This window comes from Anguilla anguilla, chromosome 12 (genome assembly GCF_013347855.1).
Source record: "Anguilla anguilla isolate fAngAng1 chromosome 12, fAngAng1.pri, whole genome shotgun sequence".
NCBI classification, from domain to species: Eukaryota; Metazoa; Chordata; class Actinopteri; order Anguilliformes; family Anguillidae; genus Anguilla; species Anguilla anguilla.
The window spans coordinates 15,386,783-15,406,291 of record NC_049212.1 but is presented as its reverse complement, the minus strand read 5'-3'; the positions used below and the strand labels follow the sequence as shown (position 1 = coordinate 15,406,291).

General features: G+C 44.8%; 1 protein-coding gene across 3 annotated transcripts; it reads left to right on the top strand.

The window, feature by feature from the left end:
- The first annotated feature begins 147 nt into the window (after positions 1 to 147).
- On the top strand, positions 148 to 19,265 carry zbtb44 (zinc finger and BTB domain containing 44). Of its 3 annotated transcripts, none has more exons than XM_035385438.1 (6): positions 148 to 383; positions 6,388 to 7,434; positions 7,921 to 8,005; positions 8,610 to 8,761; positions 11,439 to 11,739; positions 15,560 to 19,265. In XM_035385438.1, the coding sequence occupies exons 2-6, from the start codon at positions 6,423 to 6,425 to the stop codon at positions 15,885 to 15,887; spliced, it is 1,878 nt and encodes a 625-aa protein (XP_035241329.1). In that variant the 5' UTR covers positions 148 to 383; positions 6,388 to 6,422; the 3' UTR covers positions 15,888 to 19,265. The 3 variants fall into 3 exon arrangements, with proteins under 3 accessions (XP_035241329.1, XP_035241328.1, XP_035241330.1); XM_035385437.1 differs by having other exon boundaries at positions 148 to 518; XM_035385439.1 differs by having other exon boundaries at positions 148 to 518; positions 11,439 to 11,522; positions 15,560 to 15,719.
- Positions 19,266 to 19,509: the final 244 nt, after the last annotated feature.

The following is a 19,509-nucleotide window of genomic DNA, read 5'->3' as shown; positions in this document are numbered from 1 at the left end:
AGACATTATTTTAATAACATGCCATAATATTTGTAGTTTTGTAAAGGCAAACATCAATATATCCAATAATAATAATACATAAATCGTTTCATTATTTGAAACTAGTTGGCTGCATGGACTGGCCTCTCTCCTCTTGTCTTGGTGGTACTCCTTTGAACAGCGCTGCGCGTTGCATTATGGGACAAAAATAAAGTGCAAAATATCCACACAGCGGGGACAAAGGAGCAAGACACAGTGGATGGGACTGTACAGTAAACTTTCAAACTATTTGTAGCGCTGTTAAATATAACATTAAACTAGTAAGTCGTTCGACAAAACGGTGTTGGATGCTGGTGTTTCCTAGTCGCTACAATTGACAGAGAATGGGACTTTCATTTGGCGCGGTGAGCAGCCTTACCAGCTAAACCTGTGTGCTTCACGCCCAACCGTGGTGTGTTTACCCGGGTCATACTCTGTCTACAAACCTGAGGCTTTCAGTTATACGACAGGCCGGATCACTCCTCTTTCTCTTGTGCAAGGTAACTTAAATGCCGAGAATGAACTGTGGTTCGACAGCGAACATGTTTGTGATGAATGGGGAATGCGTTTATGGCGTAGCTACGTTTCGAGGTAACCTAACGTTAGGCTATCGAGAAGTGCCGTTTTATTTGCCAGCTAACTTTATAATTAGCAACCCGGCTGTGATGCATATACCAAATTGATTTATTTGCAAGAGTGGGAAATGTATGCATATCGGGTCACACTTGTGTGACTGTAAATGATTTCGAGTTTTCTGCCAACACGAGCAGACTATGCGCGTTCATCAATTTGTTGATTTCAAATGAGCATTAGCGTTGCTTAGATAGCCGACTAACGTGGAAATAAGTTGCAGTTAGCTAGTTTGTTGGTTAAATACCCTCTTTCATATGTTTGTTACATAGTTAGTTTGAGACCTTGCCAAGAAGTTAAAATGGCAAACCTTCTCTATGCCCAGGTATGCGACTAAGTAACTGTACGGTCTGGCCCGTGACTGTTAAGTTGTACCGTTTGTGCACCGTTAGCTCGCTGGCTGGTTAATCAGCACGTGCTGACGGCAGTTTATACCGCGAGCCACAGTTGCTGCACGCTGGGAAGTCATTATAAACAAACCACAAAAGAGCTGGTTGCCTTTAACCCCGCCCCCACTTTCCCTTTCGCTTACACAGGAGCGAGCCAACTTTGGTTAGCTACTACTAGCTAGTTTGTGGAGTGCCATTCCAAAGCATCGGCATTCAACCGATTGTATAGCTCAGCTAACGTCGCACGTTGTCCCTAAATGGTAACAGCATTGGTAAATTGATTTTAGTGACGGATATATAACGTTTTTATGCTTACCCAAACACAACATGAATGCTAATTGATCTAAGAATTAATTAGAAATCACGAATATTTCGTCATACTATTCATAGGTGTAGGTATATGGCATTTTAAATTTCAAACACTGCAGTTTGGGCAGAAAAATAGTGGTGTAGTGGTGTGGCGTATTATTTCTGTTTTCAAGCCTTGATTGCTTTCCCTTCGCTGTAAAACTTTTAAACTGTCATTAATTATAAGTTTCAGAAGCTTTTGATGAGAATGAGTGGGAGCCACTCATACCATAGCACTGGAATATGTTATGTCAGTTAACAGTCAGGTGTTAGCTTTCACATTTATCCAGTTGTATGTGTATTTAGGTTCACACCAAGTCACCTTCAGGAAATGCACTAAGTAGGCTAAATCTAAATCACTTTTCAATGTAATATAATCTGTGAATACCAAAGAAAAATAAAATTAATCTTTTGCATACTAATATTTTAGTACTCTTATTTAATGGATACAGCATCCCAATGTGGTTAACGGATATACATCGATACCAAGCTAAAAAAAATCATCTGGCGTCTTTTTTGTTTTTTCGTTCAGTGTTTTCATTGTGACTGCACACCTATGATAGCTTACCAGGATCCACAGATGGTTTCCATTTAAAGTAATCTTGAGGTGTGTTTTTTCTGCATCTTTGGGTCAGATAGGCTAAATGTCATAATCTCCATCAATGTGCTGTGGAAAAAAAAATTCCTTGTTTCATGCAGATCCTTGAGGTAGGCCTAATTGTAAAGTTATCATTTGATTGGAAAATACACTTGAGTGATCCAGATATTTTTGAACATGTATTTTGACTGAAAGTCTAATTAATTTAAATTGTGATGTCACATCCATCGTTTTATTTCTTTAGTCAACTTGCTAGACTGTCAAATGTAAAATTTCAAAATTAGCAACTAATTTGCTAATGGGACTTTTTGAATGCATGTCAGATGTAGGTTTCTGTTTTCTTCTTGCTAGAAAAAAACCTGTGAAATTTTAGTCATCAGCTCGTTCCATCAGCCCAAGCAACCTGCTGAGTGTGTGGGTGGCAGGCTGGCAAAAATATAGTATTTTTTTTCCCCCAGATGACCTCTTGCAGCTTCAGACAATGATTTGGAGCCCTTAGACATTCCAGACAGCCAGACTTGGCAATTCCTGCATACATATATATATATATATATATATATATATATATATACACGCACGCACGCACGCACGCACACACACATACACTCTTTTCAAAATAATGTCATGTTGTCAGTCTTAGCCCTAACCACAGTGAGAGTCCATCTAATTGATCTTTTTTTTGTCAGTCATTTTGGAGCTGATCCTTGTCAGTTAAAATGTTCAGTTATAGCAGTGGTATCTAAAATATTTCAGATGATTAACCTGTTATTGATTGAGTGTTGTTACTTGTATGGATTTTCTGCCAAGCATACAATAGAAACAGCTTGGCAAAACAGGCACTTCCATCAGAGCACAGGCTGCGGAGAACTTAACATTATGAAAAGCAACACGCTTGATCAAAAATTATACACCAGTGTAGCTATATTTTGTGTGTATGCTCGTTAATTCCGATACAGTGAATGTGCATCATTAATTAAAACAATGTGCTGATGCGCATTGCATTAGTCTGTATTTCATTGTATGTATTCCATTTCATTATATTACTGTTACTAGTGCATGGCATTGAGTCTGGGAATAATTGTGAATATGTCACGGTGCTCTGTGGCCTGTTAAGTGTGACTTACTTGCATTTTTCTTACTTGTAATACAATGGCACCACAGTGTGCCATTAGGTAGAGTCAGTCTCCAGCAGCTTCCTGAAAACTGAAGGAAATGTGACAGGAGAGGTGAGACTTTTCAAAGAGAATTAGGCCTTAGCAGGATGAGCTTGTGTGATTTTTGACATGGGGTGGACTGGTTCTCTGTTTAAGGCAGGTATTCGGGACCATCCAGGGCTACATCAGTCAAGTGGAATAAAACAGGCCTTTTTTGTGTGTGTTTGGTTATTACCTGAGATTTCGGCATGCTACATATGTGACAGAAATAACATTACAAACCTGGTTGATTCTGAGCTTTCTATGTTGGTAGAGAACATCCAAGGTCATTTCATTTGTTTGATATATACATTTTGTGTTTTTTTAACTTGGTAAGGTAGACAGTTCCCAAAATCTCAACTGATTCCTGCATTTCTCATCCAAAGAGCACGTGGGAGCACTGCACCTACCCACTCACCAAATCAGCTCCACCCAGTACCCCATTAGCAAACCGGGGCTGCCAGACCCATGCTGCTAAGATGTAACGGTACAATCACTTTCCATTACAGGGCAGCTGGTTATGATAGTCTGCTTGAAAAAAATGCTAGATGGAATTTTATTTTTCTGCATTTCTTTGAAATTGTGTGCATGTGTAACAAATGAACTAGTGGCAGTAGTGTTCCCTGGCTGGTAAAGGAGAGTTTCACCCCCCCCCCCCTCCCCTTTGTCCCCCCTGAAACTCTGTTGCCTTGACTGACCTCCAGTCTGTTTTGAGTCTAAAACATAAAAGGCACTAATGGGGAACTTTGGTAAGTTGCAAGTTCCTCTTGGGACTGATTGGAATTTTGGCTTCTGAACCCAGGAACGAAAGGTTTGTGTTTTTCCGGTGTGTGTCGGGCTGTATCGCAGTAAGCACTGCCGCTGGAGTGAGTTGTAGCCAGCCGCGTGCCTCGGTGTGTCTGACAGCTACGGCTACAGCGTAGCGCCGGAGAACATTCCCCATGGCGAGCCCTTGCAGCCGAGCCTGCGTTCGACGGGAAATCTCATGCGTCCAGCGTCCCGCGCTAGTCTCCAGACCGGCTTGGCTTCCTCCAGGCTGCATCTGCTTTGATTATTCTTACATAACTTGGCATTTGGTCTCCTGCTCTCTCTTCATTCCTGTTGAGTTATTTGCTGCATTGAGAAAATAAGAGGCCTGGTTGATACTGTTTAGGAAAGTTTTGAAATGAAACTTTGGCGTAGATTGTATCAGGTGCTTGACATGGAAATCCTGGGGCTGATATATCTAGGCTAGTTTATATTTGTCCATGTTGATTTTGCTACGACTGTTGTCAGTCTTTTTAAGTTATTATCGGCTGATACCAATACCACCCCAATATTGTCGTGCATAGTTTTATCTCTTGTCATTATATCCTTTTTATTTTTAGATGCCAGAAGAGCAACGTCATTTAGGGCAACTTGATTCATGATCAAGGTAATACTTTGATTCATGATGTTCACAAAGCTAGGAAGAGACAATATTTATCTGTAATCTTTCTTCTCTTTAGAATGATTGCTTTCTGTTTAACACTATGTATGGTAAGCTCAGGTTTCTGTAACTCGTTCTGTCTTAAGAAACATCTTCTGGAAAGCTGTGGTGCGAAAGAGTGCTGTTGCTCAATGAATGAGTACTGTTGCTTTGTAAGGCTTAAATTAGCCCATAAGCTGTCCTAGTTTGTTGAAGAAGCCCATTCATTGGTAACAGCACCTAATGACTATTATGCAGGTTGAATGGGTCCTCACAGGTTAAGCAGAGCCCCAGACACAAAGCTATATGTCTAGTGCTTCAGCCACTGTGCTGATTATATTGAGGTTTGCTGAATTGGACTTTAGATTCTCTAGATTTATTAACTATTTGCCAGGTGCCACAGTGTGGAGTTGTTTTAATACCTAGTGAGTAGTATTGGTAATGAAACAGTTTACAGGAACTGAGGCATAAAAATAATCGAGAGAATAATGAAAGAGAGAGAGCATGTCTGAAAGTTGCTCATTAGCTGTGTGAATGGACTGAAGGTTGCTTTTGGCTAAGCAGGCACTGTCTGGAGGCTGCTGCTTCGCTTCATATTTTGCTGTGCATCCGGAATCTCAAAGAAGCAAGCAAGTGTTGCAGCGTGCTGTCCAAGAGGAGATCTCGGTGCTGCTGGATTGATGAATACGGTCCTGTCTGAGGAGAGCTCAGGAGAATCCGAGACTTCTCGCCGGAGACGGAGTGAGACTTGGCCTCTGACTGTAGCCAGCAGCCCCAACGGTGGCGCCTAATTGGCCATGGTGTAGCGCAGGGAGGGTTCCCATTGGTGGGCCGGTGCCTGTCTGGTCGCGCAGGAGCCACTGCGGCAGCCGTGCGTGAAGGGTGCCGTTCCGACTGCGGCTCAGCCGGTGGACTGCAGAATGGAGCGAAGCAGGGGCGGGCAGTGGAGGGGACTCACACACAGCCTGGCTGCCTTGCAGTTTGTTCAGTGACTGACTCTTCCTGGGAGAAGTGTACTTTGGTTTGAGTGCGTGCGTGCGTGCGTGCGCCTGTCTGTGTGTGTTCCTGCACACTCCTGCCAAAGGACAACAGACCTGAAATCAATCTGGATCTCAGTTGCTTCCAAATGTAAGACTTGATGCTTGTCTTGGCCACGTGCTCATCCGGTTACTGTGTGTGTCTGTGTCTGTGTTTCTGTGTGTGTGTGTGTGTGTGTCTGTGTCTCTGTCCGTGTGGGTGTTTGGGTGTGTGTGTGTGTGTGTGTGTGTGTGTGTGTGTGTGTGTGTGTGTGCATATGCAGTCCATCGCTGGTAGCTGGTTAAATGAGCTCTTTGTCCCTGTGTTTCTGACAGTGTTATCAGAGCGTGTTTGAGGCCTGTTTGCCTGAGCAGAGCCGTGCCCTGCCGCCTGTTCTCCCTCTGCGTTTGTTTTTCACTTCATCAACTGTTGCAGCACCCGGCGTAACCACAGTAATGACACAATCCCTCCGCCCATTCACATCTTTCCTTCACCATTTTGCTCCTTTTTTCAGTGGTGTCTTTGTTCCTGACTCGTTAAGTACAGGCTGTCATGGATGATATGCTCTATCGGGAATCCGTCTATACCTATGTGCAATACCAGTGATACAGTAGTTGTGCAAAGCGGTCTTAGAGGTTTATTCAAAGGATTCTCATCATCTTTGTGTTGTCTCAGAACCCCTTGCCTCTGTCAGTTGAGTGACAGCCGACAGACGGAGGCGTTGACTGGCGCGGTTTGGGTCCGCAGGTGAACCCGGGCTGCCTTGCGGAGCGGGCGGCGAGATGGGCGTAAAGACCTTCACGCACAGCTCGCCCACGCACAGCCAGGAGGTGCTGGAGAAGCTGAACGCGCTGCGGGGCGAGGGCCAGCTGTGCGACGTGACGCTGCGCGTGCAGGGCCAGCTGTTCACCGCGCACCGGGCCGTGCTGGCCTGCTGCAGCGACTTCTTCCGCTCCCAGCTGCTGAGCCGGCCCGAGGAGCGCCACCACGTGCTGGACCTGCACCACGTGACGGTGAGCGGCTTCACCCCGCTGCTGGAGTACGCCTACACCGCCACCCTGTCCATCAACACCGACAACATCATCGACGTGCTGGCCGCCGCCAGCTACATGCAGATGTTCGCCGTGGCCAGCACCTGCTCCGAGTTCATGAAGTCCAGCATCCTGTGGAACGGAGGGGGCGGGGGCGGGGCCGGGGGGCAGGAGAAGCCGCGGGACTCCGCCCCCGGGGCGGCGCCCGCCTGCACGCTGACCCCGCTGGACGGCTCCAGCCTGTCGCCCGTGTCGTCCGAGTGCAGCGTGCTGGAGAGGGCCGCGCCCGCCCGCCGCGGGTCCCGCCGCAAGCGCAAGGCCTTCGCCGTCGCGTCCCCCCCGAGCCCGCTCAAGTCCCCGCCCGCGGCCAACCCCTCCCCTTCCTTCCCCGAGGGCGGGGCCCAGGCGGCCGACTCCTCGCTGGCCTTCCCGTGGACCTTCCCCTTCGGCCTGGACCGCCGCTTCCACTCAGACAAGGCCAAGCTGGATGAGGGCCCGCGCGGCCCAGTGCAGGCCCGCCCGCCCGCCGCCGCCCGCCGCCTGGCCGACTACCTCGCCTGCGACGGCTCCAAGGAAGAGGAGGAGGAGGAAGAGGAGGAGGACCTGCACGTGAAGGTGGAGCGCCTGAGCGACGAGGAGACGCAGGAGGAGGCGTCTCAGCCCATCAGCGCCTCCCACAGCTCCCTGAGCGACCAGCAGACGGTCCCCGGGAGCGAGCAGGCCCAGGAGGACCTCCTGATCAGCCCGCAGTCCTCCTCCATCGGTGCGTAACCCCGCCCTGCTCTTTTACTGTGTCCATGGCAACAAGGCCAGGGTATATCCATTTTAATTTGTACGTAGGAAAAGTTCTAGCATGACTCTAGGGCCAAGGTTCTAGGGTGATATTTATGAAAATTTAGCTTGAGGGTAATAAATTTGGGCCTGTTAAAATAGCAGATGGCTTGTCTCATAAAATCAGTATCAGTATTTTACAATCTTTCTATTCCTTTTTTCACATTTCTCGCCAGTCCGGTTTAAAGACTCATTTATTTTACACTGTCAGCAGTTGCCAAGGGAAACACTGTAAAATGAGCAACAACACTGAGCACTCCAGTGCACACGTGCAGAGTCACAGACCTCTGTCCCAGCACAGAGCAGGAAGAGCCAGTCAAGCTAAAGGCCCTGTAACAGAAGGGTGTGTGGAAGCACATCCTCCCCGTTTGGGCGCTTTTATGGACCTATAACAGCGACGCCCTTTTTTGGGTTTTAGGGTCTGTGGATGAGGGGGTCGCAGAGGGGCTGCCTTCCATGCAGGGTACGTCCCACACGGGCGCCCACGCTGAAGATGACGAAAGGTAATCCGCTGCCTGCGTTTCATTGGTTTTAGGAGTTAAAGTGAAGGTACAGTCCCGCCCACCGCTCCTGTGTCTCATCCCCCATTGGCCCTTCTTAGGACAGGGAGAAGAATAGTATCTTTAGCAAAAGGCCCTTACTGTAGGCGACAGTGTAGTATAATGGCTAAGGAGTTGGTCTTGTAACCTAAAGGTTCGATTCCCATGCCATTGTACCCTTGAGCAAGGTACTTAACCTGCATTGCTCCAGTATGTATCCAGCTGTATAATTGGATACAGTGTAAGTCGCTCTGGATAAGAGCGTCTGCTAAAATGCCTATAAACTAAACTGTAAACTACTGCAGTTTCCGCTAACACTTTCACAGTGAGTGTTTGCTGGGCCCTTTGGTAGGAAATACGGGTGTGGCTTCTAAACCTTATAAATCTCTAAATGTTAACAGAAATGCTAAATGTTTAGGTAAATCTTAACAGTGAAACATTTTTAATGCGGCAATGCCATTAAAGTAATGTTTCAGTTTGCGCACTCACTCTCTGTGTTCAGGGGCTCACTGTCCTTTCATTTGAGACCGTGGCCTTGACTCCCCTCCCGTCCCTTTTTTGTTTCCAGGTTGGAAAGCGTTCAGTACCCGTACCACCTGTACATAAGCCCCTCGAGCAGGCCGGGTCCGCACGGGCCCGACCGGCCCTTTCAGTGCCCCACCTGCGGGGTGCGATTCACCCGCATTCAGAACCTCAAGCAGCACATGCTCATCCACTCAGGTAGGCGCCCGCCGCTAGCGCTAGCTTTCCGTCGCCCCGGCAACCGCTGCCCTGCCCGGAAAATCGCTGCAGCGTGACTTATTTGCACGGTTCTCAGTGCACTCGCCCCCACGCCTTATCTAGCTCCCGCCTAATTAGTGGAACGGATGACTCTTCTCTAATGAGTGAGTCACACTCTTGGAATTTGGGAGAGCGTTGGCCTTGGAAACAGAGCTGCCCGAGTGGCTTCACACAGACAGTGAGAGCAGGGGGAAAGTAAACTGCTGAGTCTAGTGCGCACATGCTCAAACGGCCAACCCGCTGAAGGCCAGTGGAACATCTGAATAAGGGTGCGCGTGGGTCAGCGTGCGGGCCATGTGGTGCAACGTGTAGGGGAGGCAGAGAATGAGTCGGGGTTAGTGTGCTGCCTGTGTGATAGAGAGGGGGGTTGAGTCTGGGTTAGTGTGCTGCCCTGTGTGATAAAGGCAAGGGATGAGTCTGAGTTAGTGCACTGCAGTGTGTGATGGAGACGGGGGTTGAGTCTGTGGGATAGAGTGATGGAGGTGGAGAAGGCAAGCCATTGTGCATGGTTCAGGTTGAGGTAACAGCTGCACAGAGAGGGGTTTGAACAGTTAGCTTTCAAAGACAGATTTGCCTGATGATTCCATTCGTGTTCTGTATTTCCTGTTTACGTGAGGGTGTGAAAACTGTGAAGCTTTCATGCACAAAGTTCAGAAAGCATGCTGATCACAGAGAAGACACATTCAGACAGCACAGACTCTCTGGGGAGAGACGAGGCAGGGCAGGCTGGCTTTCAGCTGATTTAGCAAACCCATACTGCTCACTGTAACCGACCTGAGAGAAGGCAGTTCTTTGAGAGTGATACGCTATTAATGCAAACAGCCTTTGTGCTTCTGTGCCATTTTGTCCTGTGTATTTTACATCAGCGTAAGGCACTGGGGTTAGTGTTTGAGGTTATGGCACTGGTGTTAGTGTTCGAGGTTATGGTACTGGGGTTAGTGTTCAGCGTGAGGCACTTGTGAGAGCGTAATACACTGGGGTTAGTGTGACTGTATCAGTTTCTTGGCCGCACTGTAAAGCCAGCCTTGCTGCCTCTAATCATCTGGATCGAGAGGAGTGGGCCAGTCTGTTTAATATCTCCCCTGATCCCCCTGCTTACTGTATGCCACTGAATCAGGACCAGTACATATCTCTGAAATGGGCTTTATCCGTCTCTACGCAATGAGCCTCTTGGAAATGCAGTGCACATGTGCCTGGAATGATCCAGAGAAATATTTTTATTTTATTTTTTATTGAAAGAAAGAAAGAAGAAAATAAAAAGGGCTTAATCTTTCCGTCATGGCACGTTTATGAGGGCCGTAAATAACCTGCTCACTGCAAGAACCTTTTTAAAAAAAATTTTTTTTAATACATATTCCTTAGGCGCCGGTTTCATGGAAATACTTTTGTTGAGCCAACTTAATTTCACTCATTCTGGTGCTTTTCAGTCCCCTGCTCAGGACGTGTGGCAGTGTAGAGTGTGTGACAGCGCCCTGTTGTAATTCCTGCTGTTGGGCGGGGGACAGTGTCAGTGATCCCTGCTCCAGAGATTGGTCTAGAAGACTAGACTCAGGATGCCAGTCTCTGCTTCGTATCCCGGCGCAGTTCACACAGACGTGAGTGTGGGGAGTGTGCACATGCGCTCATCGCACTGTCCTTCTGGCAGACAGTAGCCCTCCCATCCCTGCGTGAAGCTGGAGCCAAGCGTGGGTCTCCTTGAGGGGCTGCCAGCCGCAGTCAGGACTGGCATTCAGTGCCAGACCATGGGGCCCATCCAAGCTCTAGAGCAGCGCCTCAACAGGATGAGCCAACCAGCAGCCCCAGTTCTTAAAGACAAAGCCCCCATTCATGATAAATCTAGCCATTACAATATCAGTTGATAGAAAAGTTGAGCCATGGAACGACAGTTGTTGCTTAGAGGACAAAATTGCCACTTGAATCCATATATTGTTCCTTATGTTTATTGTGGGAGTATTATTTACCAAATATAACTTGTGTTGCTTTATTACAGTATGAATGAGATATTTTTGTAATTTTGTCATGCTCTGCAAAATGTTTTTCAATTTTGTGTTGTGATAGAATTCCCTTCAAGCATTGCACATGTGATTAGACATCACAGGCGTTGACTTTACAGTGACCTGTGGGAACCATGGAAACGTTTTCAAGACAAAAGCTTAAAGTATTGAAGTCATATCTACGTGCCAAATTGCTGAGTTAACAGACGACAAGTACTTGTACATGTATCGATGATTAATATTTAACTCACAAATGTAATGCCAAGTAGCAAAAAGCATGATTGTTTTTAATATAATACAGTAGTGTTGTTCTTTTATGTGTCATCAGATGTGATCAAAATCTTGGGGAGTCCTGTCCTGTCAAGTAGGGTACTACATGTAGTGTGGTCTGATGTTCTGCAGATAGTAAAAATAAAATTTTTATTGTTTTTTTTGGATGTTTTTATCTATTACTGGCTGAGTTTCCCGGTCATTCACTTCATCATTTATTTTTCCTGGAAAGAGATGATGAAGTGGAAGAGCACAATTTCACAAATCTGGGAAATGTTGATTGCATCGTTTCCCCGGCATCCTCCCCGTTCGGTGTGAGCCGCCCACTGACCCGCGCTCTCTCCCCCCCGCAGGCATTAAGCCCTTCCAGTGTGATCGCTGTGGGAAAAAGTTCACCAGGGCGTACTCCCTAAAGATGCACCGTCTGAAGCACGAAGGTAAACGCTGTTTCCGGTGCCAGATCTGTAGCGCCACTTTCACCTCCTTCGGTGAATATAAGCACCACATGAGGGTGTCCCGCCACATTATCCGCAAGCCGCGGGTGTACGAGTGCAAAACGTGCGGCGCCATGTTCACCAACTCCGGCAATTTAATCGTACACCTGAGGAGTCTGAACCACGAGGCGTCAGAGCTAGCAAACTACTTCCAGAGCAGGTGAGACGTTTGGCAAGCTGCCACGATCCACACGAATAAGCAGCCACCATTCTCACAAACAAATTACCGCCATGCTCACAAACACATTACCACAATCCACACAAACAAATTACCACGATTGTCACAAACAAATTACCACAGTCCACACAAATAAACGACCACAACCCACACAAATGAATTACCACAATGCTCACAAACAAATGACCACAATCCACACAAATCGCCACAATCCACACAAACAAGCTACCACGATCCACACAAATGAACGACCACGATCCACACAAACAAATCATCACAATCCGCACAAACAAGCTACCACGATCCGCACAAATTAATTACCACCATCCTGACAAACAAATCACCACAATCCACACACATGAATGACCACCATCCTGACAAACAAATCACCACAATCCACACACATGAATGACCACCATCCTGACAAACAAATCACCGCAATCCACACACATGAATGACCACCATCCTGACAAACAAATCACCGCAATCCACACACATGAATGACCACCATACTGATAAACAAATCACCACAATCCACAGCACCACTACAACACTGCAGATTCACTGTATTAAGCAGATGGCAGGTCCTGTGTTCCATCCCATTGGTGACAGGACTTTATAATAGTTTACCACTGTTAATGAATATGCATGAATAGGCATCCCTAAGGACAGAACATTCATTGCCACCTGCATCAGGAGTGGCTTGCCCTTTCATGAATATTCATAATATGGATTAAAAAAAAATGTTTTAGCTGCAACCGTAGTGAGACAGAACTTAATGTTGGAATGCAGAGCAAGCCATCTGGTTAGTGTACAGGAAATGACACTGCTCACAGTAATGCCATAGAATATATGTATATGGCATATATATGTATGTGTATATAGCAATAATGGAAACCTGGATAAGAGAAAGTCACAGGACTGTAATTTCACTTAATGGAATCGTGCAATCACTGATTGTCATCCATGCAAATATTCAGCTTTTGCTAAAACTCCCAGCAAACCTTATTGTGTTAGTAATACTTTTCTGTGTTCCTATGTTCCTATGTAAAGAACCAAAATAAACATTATAAGCATTAATAATAAGTTATACATCTAATAACACTGATGCCAAAGTGCCACATTCATACATTTATAACACTTCCACTAATGTTGATTTCTGTGGATGATGACATATTCTTTGACCATCTGTGTCAGTCTGTTTTTATGAATTGAATGTGTACGTACTGCTTGTGAAAGTGTCATATTGTACATAAGTATGTTTCTTCATAGAAAGTGAAAGTGTTGCCTCTGTTTACCCTAGATTTTCCCAACATCAAAGGTCCTCTAAGCACACATGGTATCTTCTCTGAAGCGTTAACATGAGATAGAATGCATTATGCTTTAGGCTAGTATTTCATTAATGCATTACATTTTACATGCGTACATTTGTACTGTTATAATGCTTTAGTGAGGTAATTGCGCCAATTATATTTGTCTTCAAATAGACGGCTGTTTTTCTACAGTTTTGACTGATGTCGTTTTTTAATTGAAGACAGGATTGTTCAGATGTGTAATGCCCGCACACAGAGAATGGTTAAAATCTAGAATATAGTGCAGAAATGTGACTAGAATACAGGTAGAAACTGCACTTCCATGTAGTTTAACCTAACCAAACTCAGCAAGAGTTCTTAAGAAGATGTTGATGTAACTGCTGCTGCATGAGTTTGTTTTAAGTCTGGAATAACAATCATATCTTGTCTGTGACTGGTGCTAAATCAGCCTTTTTAGGGTCTTTTTGCTCTGCTTAGTAGCGGGAGGTATCTTTTCGGGTCTGTCCATTTCAGAAGAACATCACAAACAAATAAAAATTCAGAACATATGTCCCTTCCAGCGCGGGCCCCTACTCAACCCAGTCCAGGAAAACAAGTTTAACAGCCCCGAACCCCCACTTAATGACAATTCGTCGTACGTAAAATTGTAACATGAAGCAAATAGCTGGTGTGCTGGGTGATGCGTTTAATGCCCTCTTTATTTTTTACTGGGTTAATATAGAACAGAACCACCACAGCCCTGTCCCAGAGAGCAGATGTTTTTTCTGACATTCAAAGTGTACATTTATGAGGAAAAAATGATGAATACTAATTTATATAGTGTGGAGGGTAGTATAAGGGGTCAGCACTGTATGCTGGTGCTTTGAGCATATATGCCCCTTCATTTTGGATCCATTGTTGCCATTGCATTGTCTCTGTAGTGTGGCGAGAGTGCCATATTAGCCATATGCTAATCTGCTTTTGGAAGTGAAGCTTCTGTTTTTTTTCGCTTGGCCAGTCTGTATTTTATTTAATGCCAGTAAAGTTCACACAATGCTTAACTGTGAGAATTTTCCAGAAAAATACTCCAGTGTGAGGAAAACAGGAAAATTGATTCCCGATCCCTTAGCAGGCGACGCCTTGATCTTCTGAGGATTAAAAAAAAAAAATAGTTAAGCGGCTGCTCATAAACTGACAAAAAGGCAAAGGCCACATGAAGAAAAAAAGATGTCTGAAGTTGGATGTGTAGGCTATATGTACTTGTGACCTGAATCATGTGTAATCACTCCAAGTTAGTACATTTTTAAAGTGACAGGGCAAATCAGGATCCAAAATGGCGGGCTCTTTGAAAGTCACCTTCTGATGGTGAGCTGTCGGGGCCTGTGCTTATGGTGCAGTCCCAGGGCTGTAGCTGTGGTGTATTATCTCTGGTTATAGCTGCGGTATATTAGCAGGGCCCATTAGCAGGCCTTTCATTTCTGAAGTGAAATTGCGTAATTGAGACGGATCGGGGTAATGAGTACAGACGGAGGCTGTGGTAGAGTACCAGGGCTGCGGCTGTGATGCAGTAGCTGTGGCACGGTGGCTGGCTCCAGCGCGGGGTGTGAACAGGGCTACTGCTGGAGAAGGAGCTGCGCTGCCCTGCCAGCCGTCTGCCCTGCCACTTACACCACGCTCGGGATGGCTGGGAAAACAGTGTCGGGTTTCGGCTGACGTTATTGGGCCATTCTGCCCTAATTAAGGGAAATTGAGTGTTAAGCTTACTTTTCTTCTATTTTAGACTATTCTGCTGGAACGTCAAGTTGAGTTTAGAAGGATTTACGGAATTTGTAATAATTTTGGAAGACTGGGGTTCTATAATTCATTTTTACCAAAGTTTGTTTGAGCTGGAGGGGTAGTAATTGGCATTGTTTTTTTCCCTAACTTTCCACGCTAGTTCTTTTTTTTTTTGTCATCTTGGCTAGTCTTAAGATGTTTTCTCACTGCACTTAATCTAATTCTACATGAAACAGAAATCTGCTTTTATATTCTGGACTTTTCCACTTCTTAATCAACTCAAGGCCGCACAAGCTGGTGGGAGTGAAACGGGCCGTTAACTTAGGGATTTTTATAAGCATAATGTCTATGCCTGACGCCATTACATGGTATGGAAACTTCTTGGGCAATCTAGGTCTGAAGAAGCTGAACCAGCTGCAGTGTGAAACCTCTCTCTTCATCATTTTAGTCTTTTATTTTGTCATCATGATTTATTCAGGCCGATATTACGCGACGGGCGATTCCAGAATTTTCTTGTGTGGGATTGAAAAAGCAGAGAGGCAGGTGTTCAGCTTTTTGCCCAGCCTGATCAGATTCAGCTCTGTTTGAAAGCACTCCCAGCCTCTGCAGAGACGGCCATGCTGGACGTTGGCTAAAGTGTCGCAGCGCGGTGGAGAAAGTGGTTTCACCCCCGTGCTCTCTCTCTCTCTCTCTCTCCCTCCCTCCCTCCCTCCCTCCACCCCCCGCCCCCTCAGCGATTTCCTCCTGCCCGACTACCTGAGCCAGGTGCAGGAGGAGGCTCTGGGGCAGTACGAGCTGGCGGATCAGAGCTTCGACAGTGGCTCCTCCATCCACATGCCCGTCATCTCCCAGGTCTCCTCCACCCAGAACTGCGAGAGCACCTTCCTGCTGGGCCCCCTGACCGACCGCGAGGAGGAGGAGGACGAGGAGGAAGAGGAGGCGGGGGCGGGCGGAGCGGGGGGGTTGGTGCCGGACGAGCACAAGGCCTTTGGCGGGTCCCCGGACGCTTTGGAGGAGGATAATTCCCCGAACAAGGAACTGTCTTCCATTATAATCGAGTAGACTCCCGCCCTCCGCCCCTGCACCCCGCCTGCCCCCCCCCTTACTGGAAAGTGCCTGAATTCCCTTCCGTGATTTTCACAAGCATCAAGACCACGAGACGTCAAAACCTGACGGCTTTCCAGTTCAAAAGCTAACGGACTCTGAGCAACAAAACCTTTCTTTTTCTTTGTGCTGAACTTAACTACATTTGTATTTTATATGACTAACAAAAACGTGCTTATATTTTATTTTAAAGTGCTGTGGTTTTTTAAACAGTTCATGTTACTTTTACTAGAAAACGATCTCGTTGTGACAGCTTGTAGTCTGGGCTTATTCGAGTACGCGCTTGGATGTTCCGATGTTCGATGTGAGTTTTTTGTGTGCGTGAGTATGTGTGTCTACGCTCGCGCGTGTGTTTTTCCCTGTAAATCTGAATCACACTGCTTGAAGTATATATCGATATAAAACATTTATTTGTAATGTTACACTTAAAACGGCCTTGTCTTTATACGGTAGGGAAACACAAACGTATTGATTGCATTAGAGCCTGGGCAGTGCTTGGTCTGATTGAGGTTTTGCTGGAGTTTGGCCTGTGCCCTGTGCTGTCGGTGGATGGTGGTCAGCGGTGTGCTGTAGCGTGTGGATGTTGGCGAGCGGTGAGCAGTTGGGGAGAATTGTGCCCTGTACTGAAATGTCTTTTATTGCCTGTGCGAATAATGAAACTCTCCAGTGTATTACACGGTGTGACTATCATGTGTTTGGCACCTTTTGAGGGGAGGGTTTGCCTGTCGCTCTCAGCCAATAGCACTCAGACAGGGTATTTGAATCAGCCTGCAGTCAAAATAGCAATAGTGGCGTATATAGTTTTGATATGTGGCACAGAAATGGACCAAAAAGTGTGAAATGGGCAAGCAGATATGCATAACCCCGCCCCGTGTATCTTAGGCTCACCTTCTGCGGTTTGCAGCGCAGTGGTGTTGGTGATGTGCAGTGATTCCAGTGATGTCAATTAACTGCAGCCCACGACATGGGTGCTGCTTCACCACCACACATGAAATTCTGGTGGGTATTTTAGCTTTGGTGTTATAGCTCAGACATGCCCTGTTTAACAGGAAGTAGTTTATATGAACTCTGGGAGGATGAGTCCCGTACCTCGGTGTATATGATGGGTTGTACCATAGTAGCAGGACTCTGGCAGGACCTCACATGGTGTGTGAAAGCGGTGCATTTGCTTTTCTGCCTCAAGGTAACCTACACAGTTCACCATTGATGAGTGCACTGCATCTACTGGATATTGCTCTTCAGACCGACGTTGAAAATAACGCTTAAAAAAAGAAAGAAAAAAATTCTGTTGAGGAGAAATTTCCCGCTCAAGGCCATGATTTGTATCATTTGGATAAGCCAAAGAAATTAATTTTGGGCAGAAAAAAATGTTTCCTTAAGACACCCTGGATCCATCCACCGCCTGGAACGTATAATTCTGTTTACAGAGAGGAAAATACAATCATGGCTAATGGTCCCTGTGGCCTGAGGGAAAAAGATCATTTTATCTGTATTGAGGATTGATTTGGAAGATGTGAACCAGAGGCCTTAAGCACAAGTCCTTCAGGCAGTTTTCACAGAAGGAAATTTCTAGGAACATTACAGTATGATTACGTTTCTCATTTTGGTTAAAGATTTATGAACAATCCTTCCCAGTATATATATTAAACATATCAGCCAGGTCCACATACAGCACTCTTTACATCATATGTATAGAGCTGTGTTTTTAAAAACATTCTAAAATGAGCAGAGTTTAGCCTAATTATATTTGTTGACTTAATAGAATGTGAATAAACTTGAAGTGCTGTCCTGGCCATAACTTTCTGATACCTGCAGGCGTTTAGATGATACTGGGATAATTCAGAGTGGATTCATACTATCTTGGTTTAAAAGGATGTTAAAGCCGACAGAAATATCAGTATATATTGAAATGGGTCAGAAATTACCTGCTGGAGACTACATGGGCACAGAGACCTCCATGTCCTGTGACTCAGACCCCATCCCAGTCCGCATCCATCTCATAATGCAGAACTAATGCATAATCAATGAATTACAAGTGCGATGTGTTTCTTGTAGTGGTATGGGACTGCACATAAAGTATAAGTGAAACAATCTATCAATATAACTGTACACAGATATATGCATGTTTGTATATGTGATGCATACATATATGAATTATTATATAAGTATGTGTTTACTGGTGTGGCGTGGTATTATAATTATTATTTTATATAACATATAAATGCTGCTGTGTGGTAATACTTAAGAGAACAGTGTCAAAGTGCCCAGAACATTTCAGTGGACTTTCTGTGTGCAATAAATAAAGTTAGGGGGTCCCTTACCGACTGTTCCTGAATTGTGATAAAGAATGTACTGTGAAATACTATAATATATATGACTGAAAGTGAGAATAGGAAAATTGCTGCAAATTCACTCATCCTGTGAAATTTATCACTTCCTGTACAAAAAACAAAAAACAAAACAAAATCTTTGTTTACTGTCAAGTTTTCTTGAGTGGTGAATCGCGCTTTGGGTTCGTGTTTCCGTGCTTCCGAGCGCATGTGCTTTCCTTGTAAGTAACAGGCGTTCTTGGATGAGACTAGACAATGTCCTTGAGCCTGCAAACACATGCCTGTTTACCCAATGTGTCTGACTTTTTCCACAGTGAATTAGCCTGAGGGCTTTGGTATTTCCATGGGTTTTGTAAGATGTTTGCTTCTGGTGTGTGCAATGGTTTTACATATTTGTTCTGAAGATGGTACATTATCAGGTTTTTATATCTATGATGCATATTTTTTCTGGTCTGTAGTGTTTATGAATAAGGAAAAGAAGAAAAAACCCAACTATCATCATATATTTTTTTGATCTTTTGTATTTCAATTTGTTGTTTGAATATGTATTTTATGGACATTCTTGTTCTCAATGTGAATGGCAGAGAAATAGTCAAATGTCTGAGCCTTATTCAGTGATAACTTTTCTGTCTGTAGTATATATATATATATATATGGTATTGTGTAGAGTTTCTTGAAGTTATAACCTAGTTTGCATTGTGTTGCTTTTGATATTTAAATCAGTAGTTTACTCATAGATTTTTATATTAAAAATATATATAAAGTATTGCAGTTCACACATTATTCGTGAATGAAAGCTTGTGAGCAAATATTCATTCTGGACAAGTGTGCTGAACTAGATTTGTTTTAGAGCATTTTTTAACTGATCATTCAGAAAATAAGTATATTTTTGGTTTTCTCTGTTGGATGCTTTTAAAGCTTGGCCAGCCATTGTGTTTTGGAAATTGCAAGTTAAAAAGGGGGCATTTCGTACAAAGAAAAAATGTAAATAAAATGATACATTGAATCCTGTGATGTAGTTCTTTAACTGTGAAATTACAACAGTGTGTAAAAAGGTTTAAAGAGAATAACAAATTGCAAACAATAGGTATTAGATGATGACTTAAATCTGCTGCCTAGTACCTAGTGTCGTTAGCTTTGTATGACTTTTTCAACAAGTTTGAGAATAAAGATATTGTGGGTGCTATAAAGATATTGCAGTGCATCGGTGATGAACTGTCAGCCTAAAACTGAAGCCTGTACAGCAGGGA

Bases quoted from the DNA above. Each gene is read 5' to 3' on its own strand.
- zbtb44 (XM_035385438.1), top strand. From the start codon at position 6,423: ATGGGCGTAAAGACCTTCACGCACAGCTCGCCCACGCACAGCCAGGAG. The intron at 8,006-8,609 runs GTAATCCGCTGC...TTTTGTTTCCAG, and splicing joins CACGCTGAAGATGACGAAAG to GTTGGAAAGCGTTCAGTACC. The intron at 8,762-11,438 runs GTAGGCGCCCGC...TCCCCCCCGCAG, and splicing joins GCACATGCTCATCCACTCAG to GCATTAAGCCCTTCCAGTGT.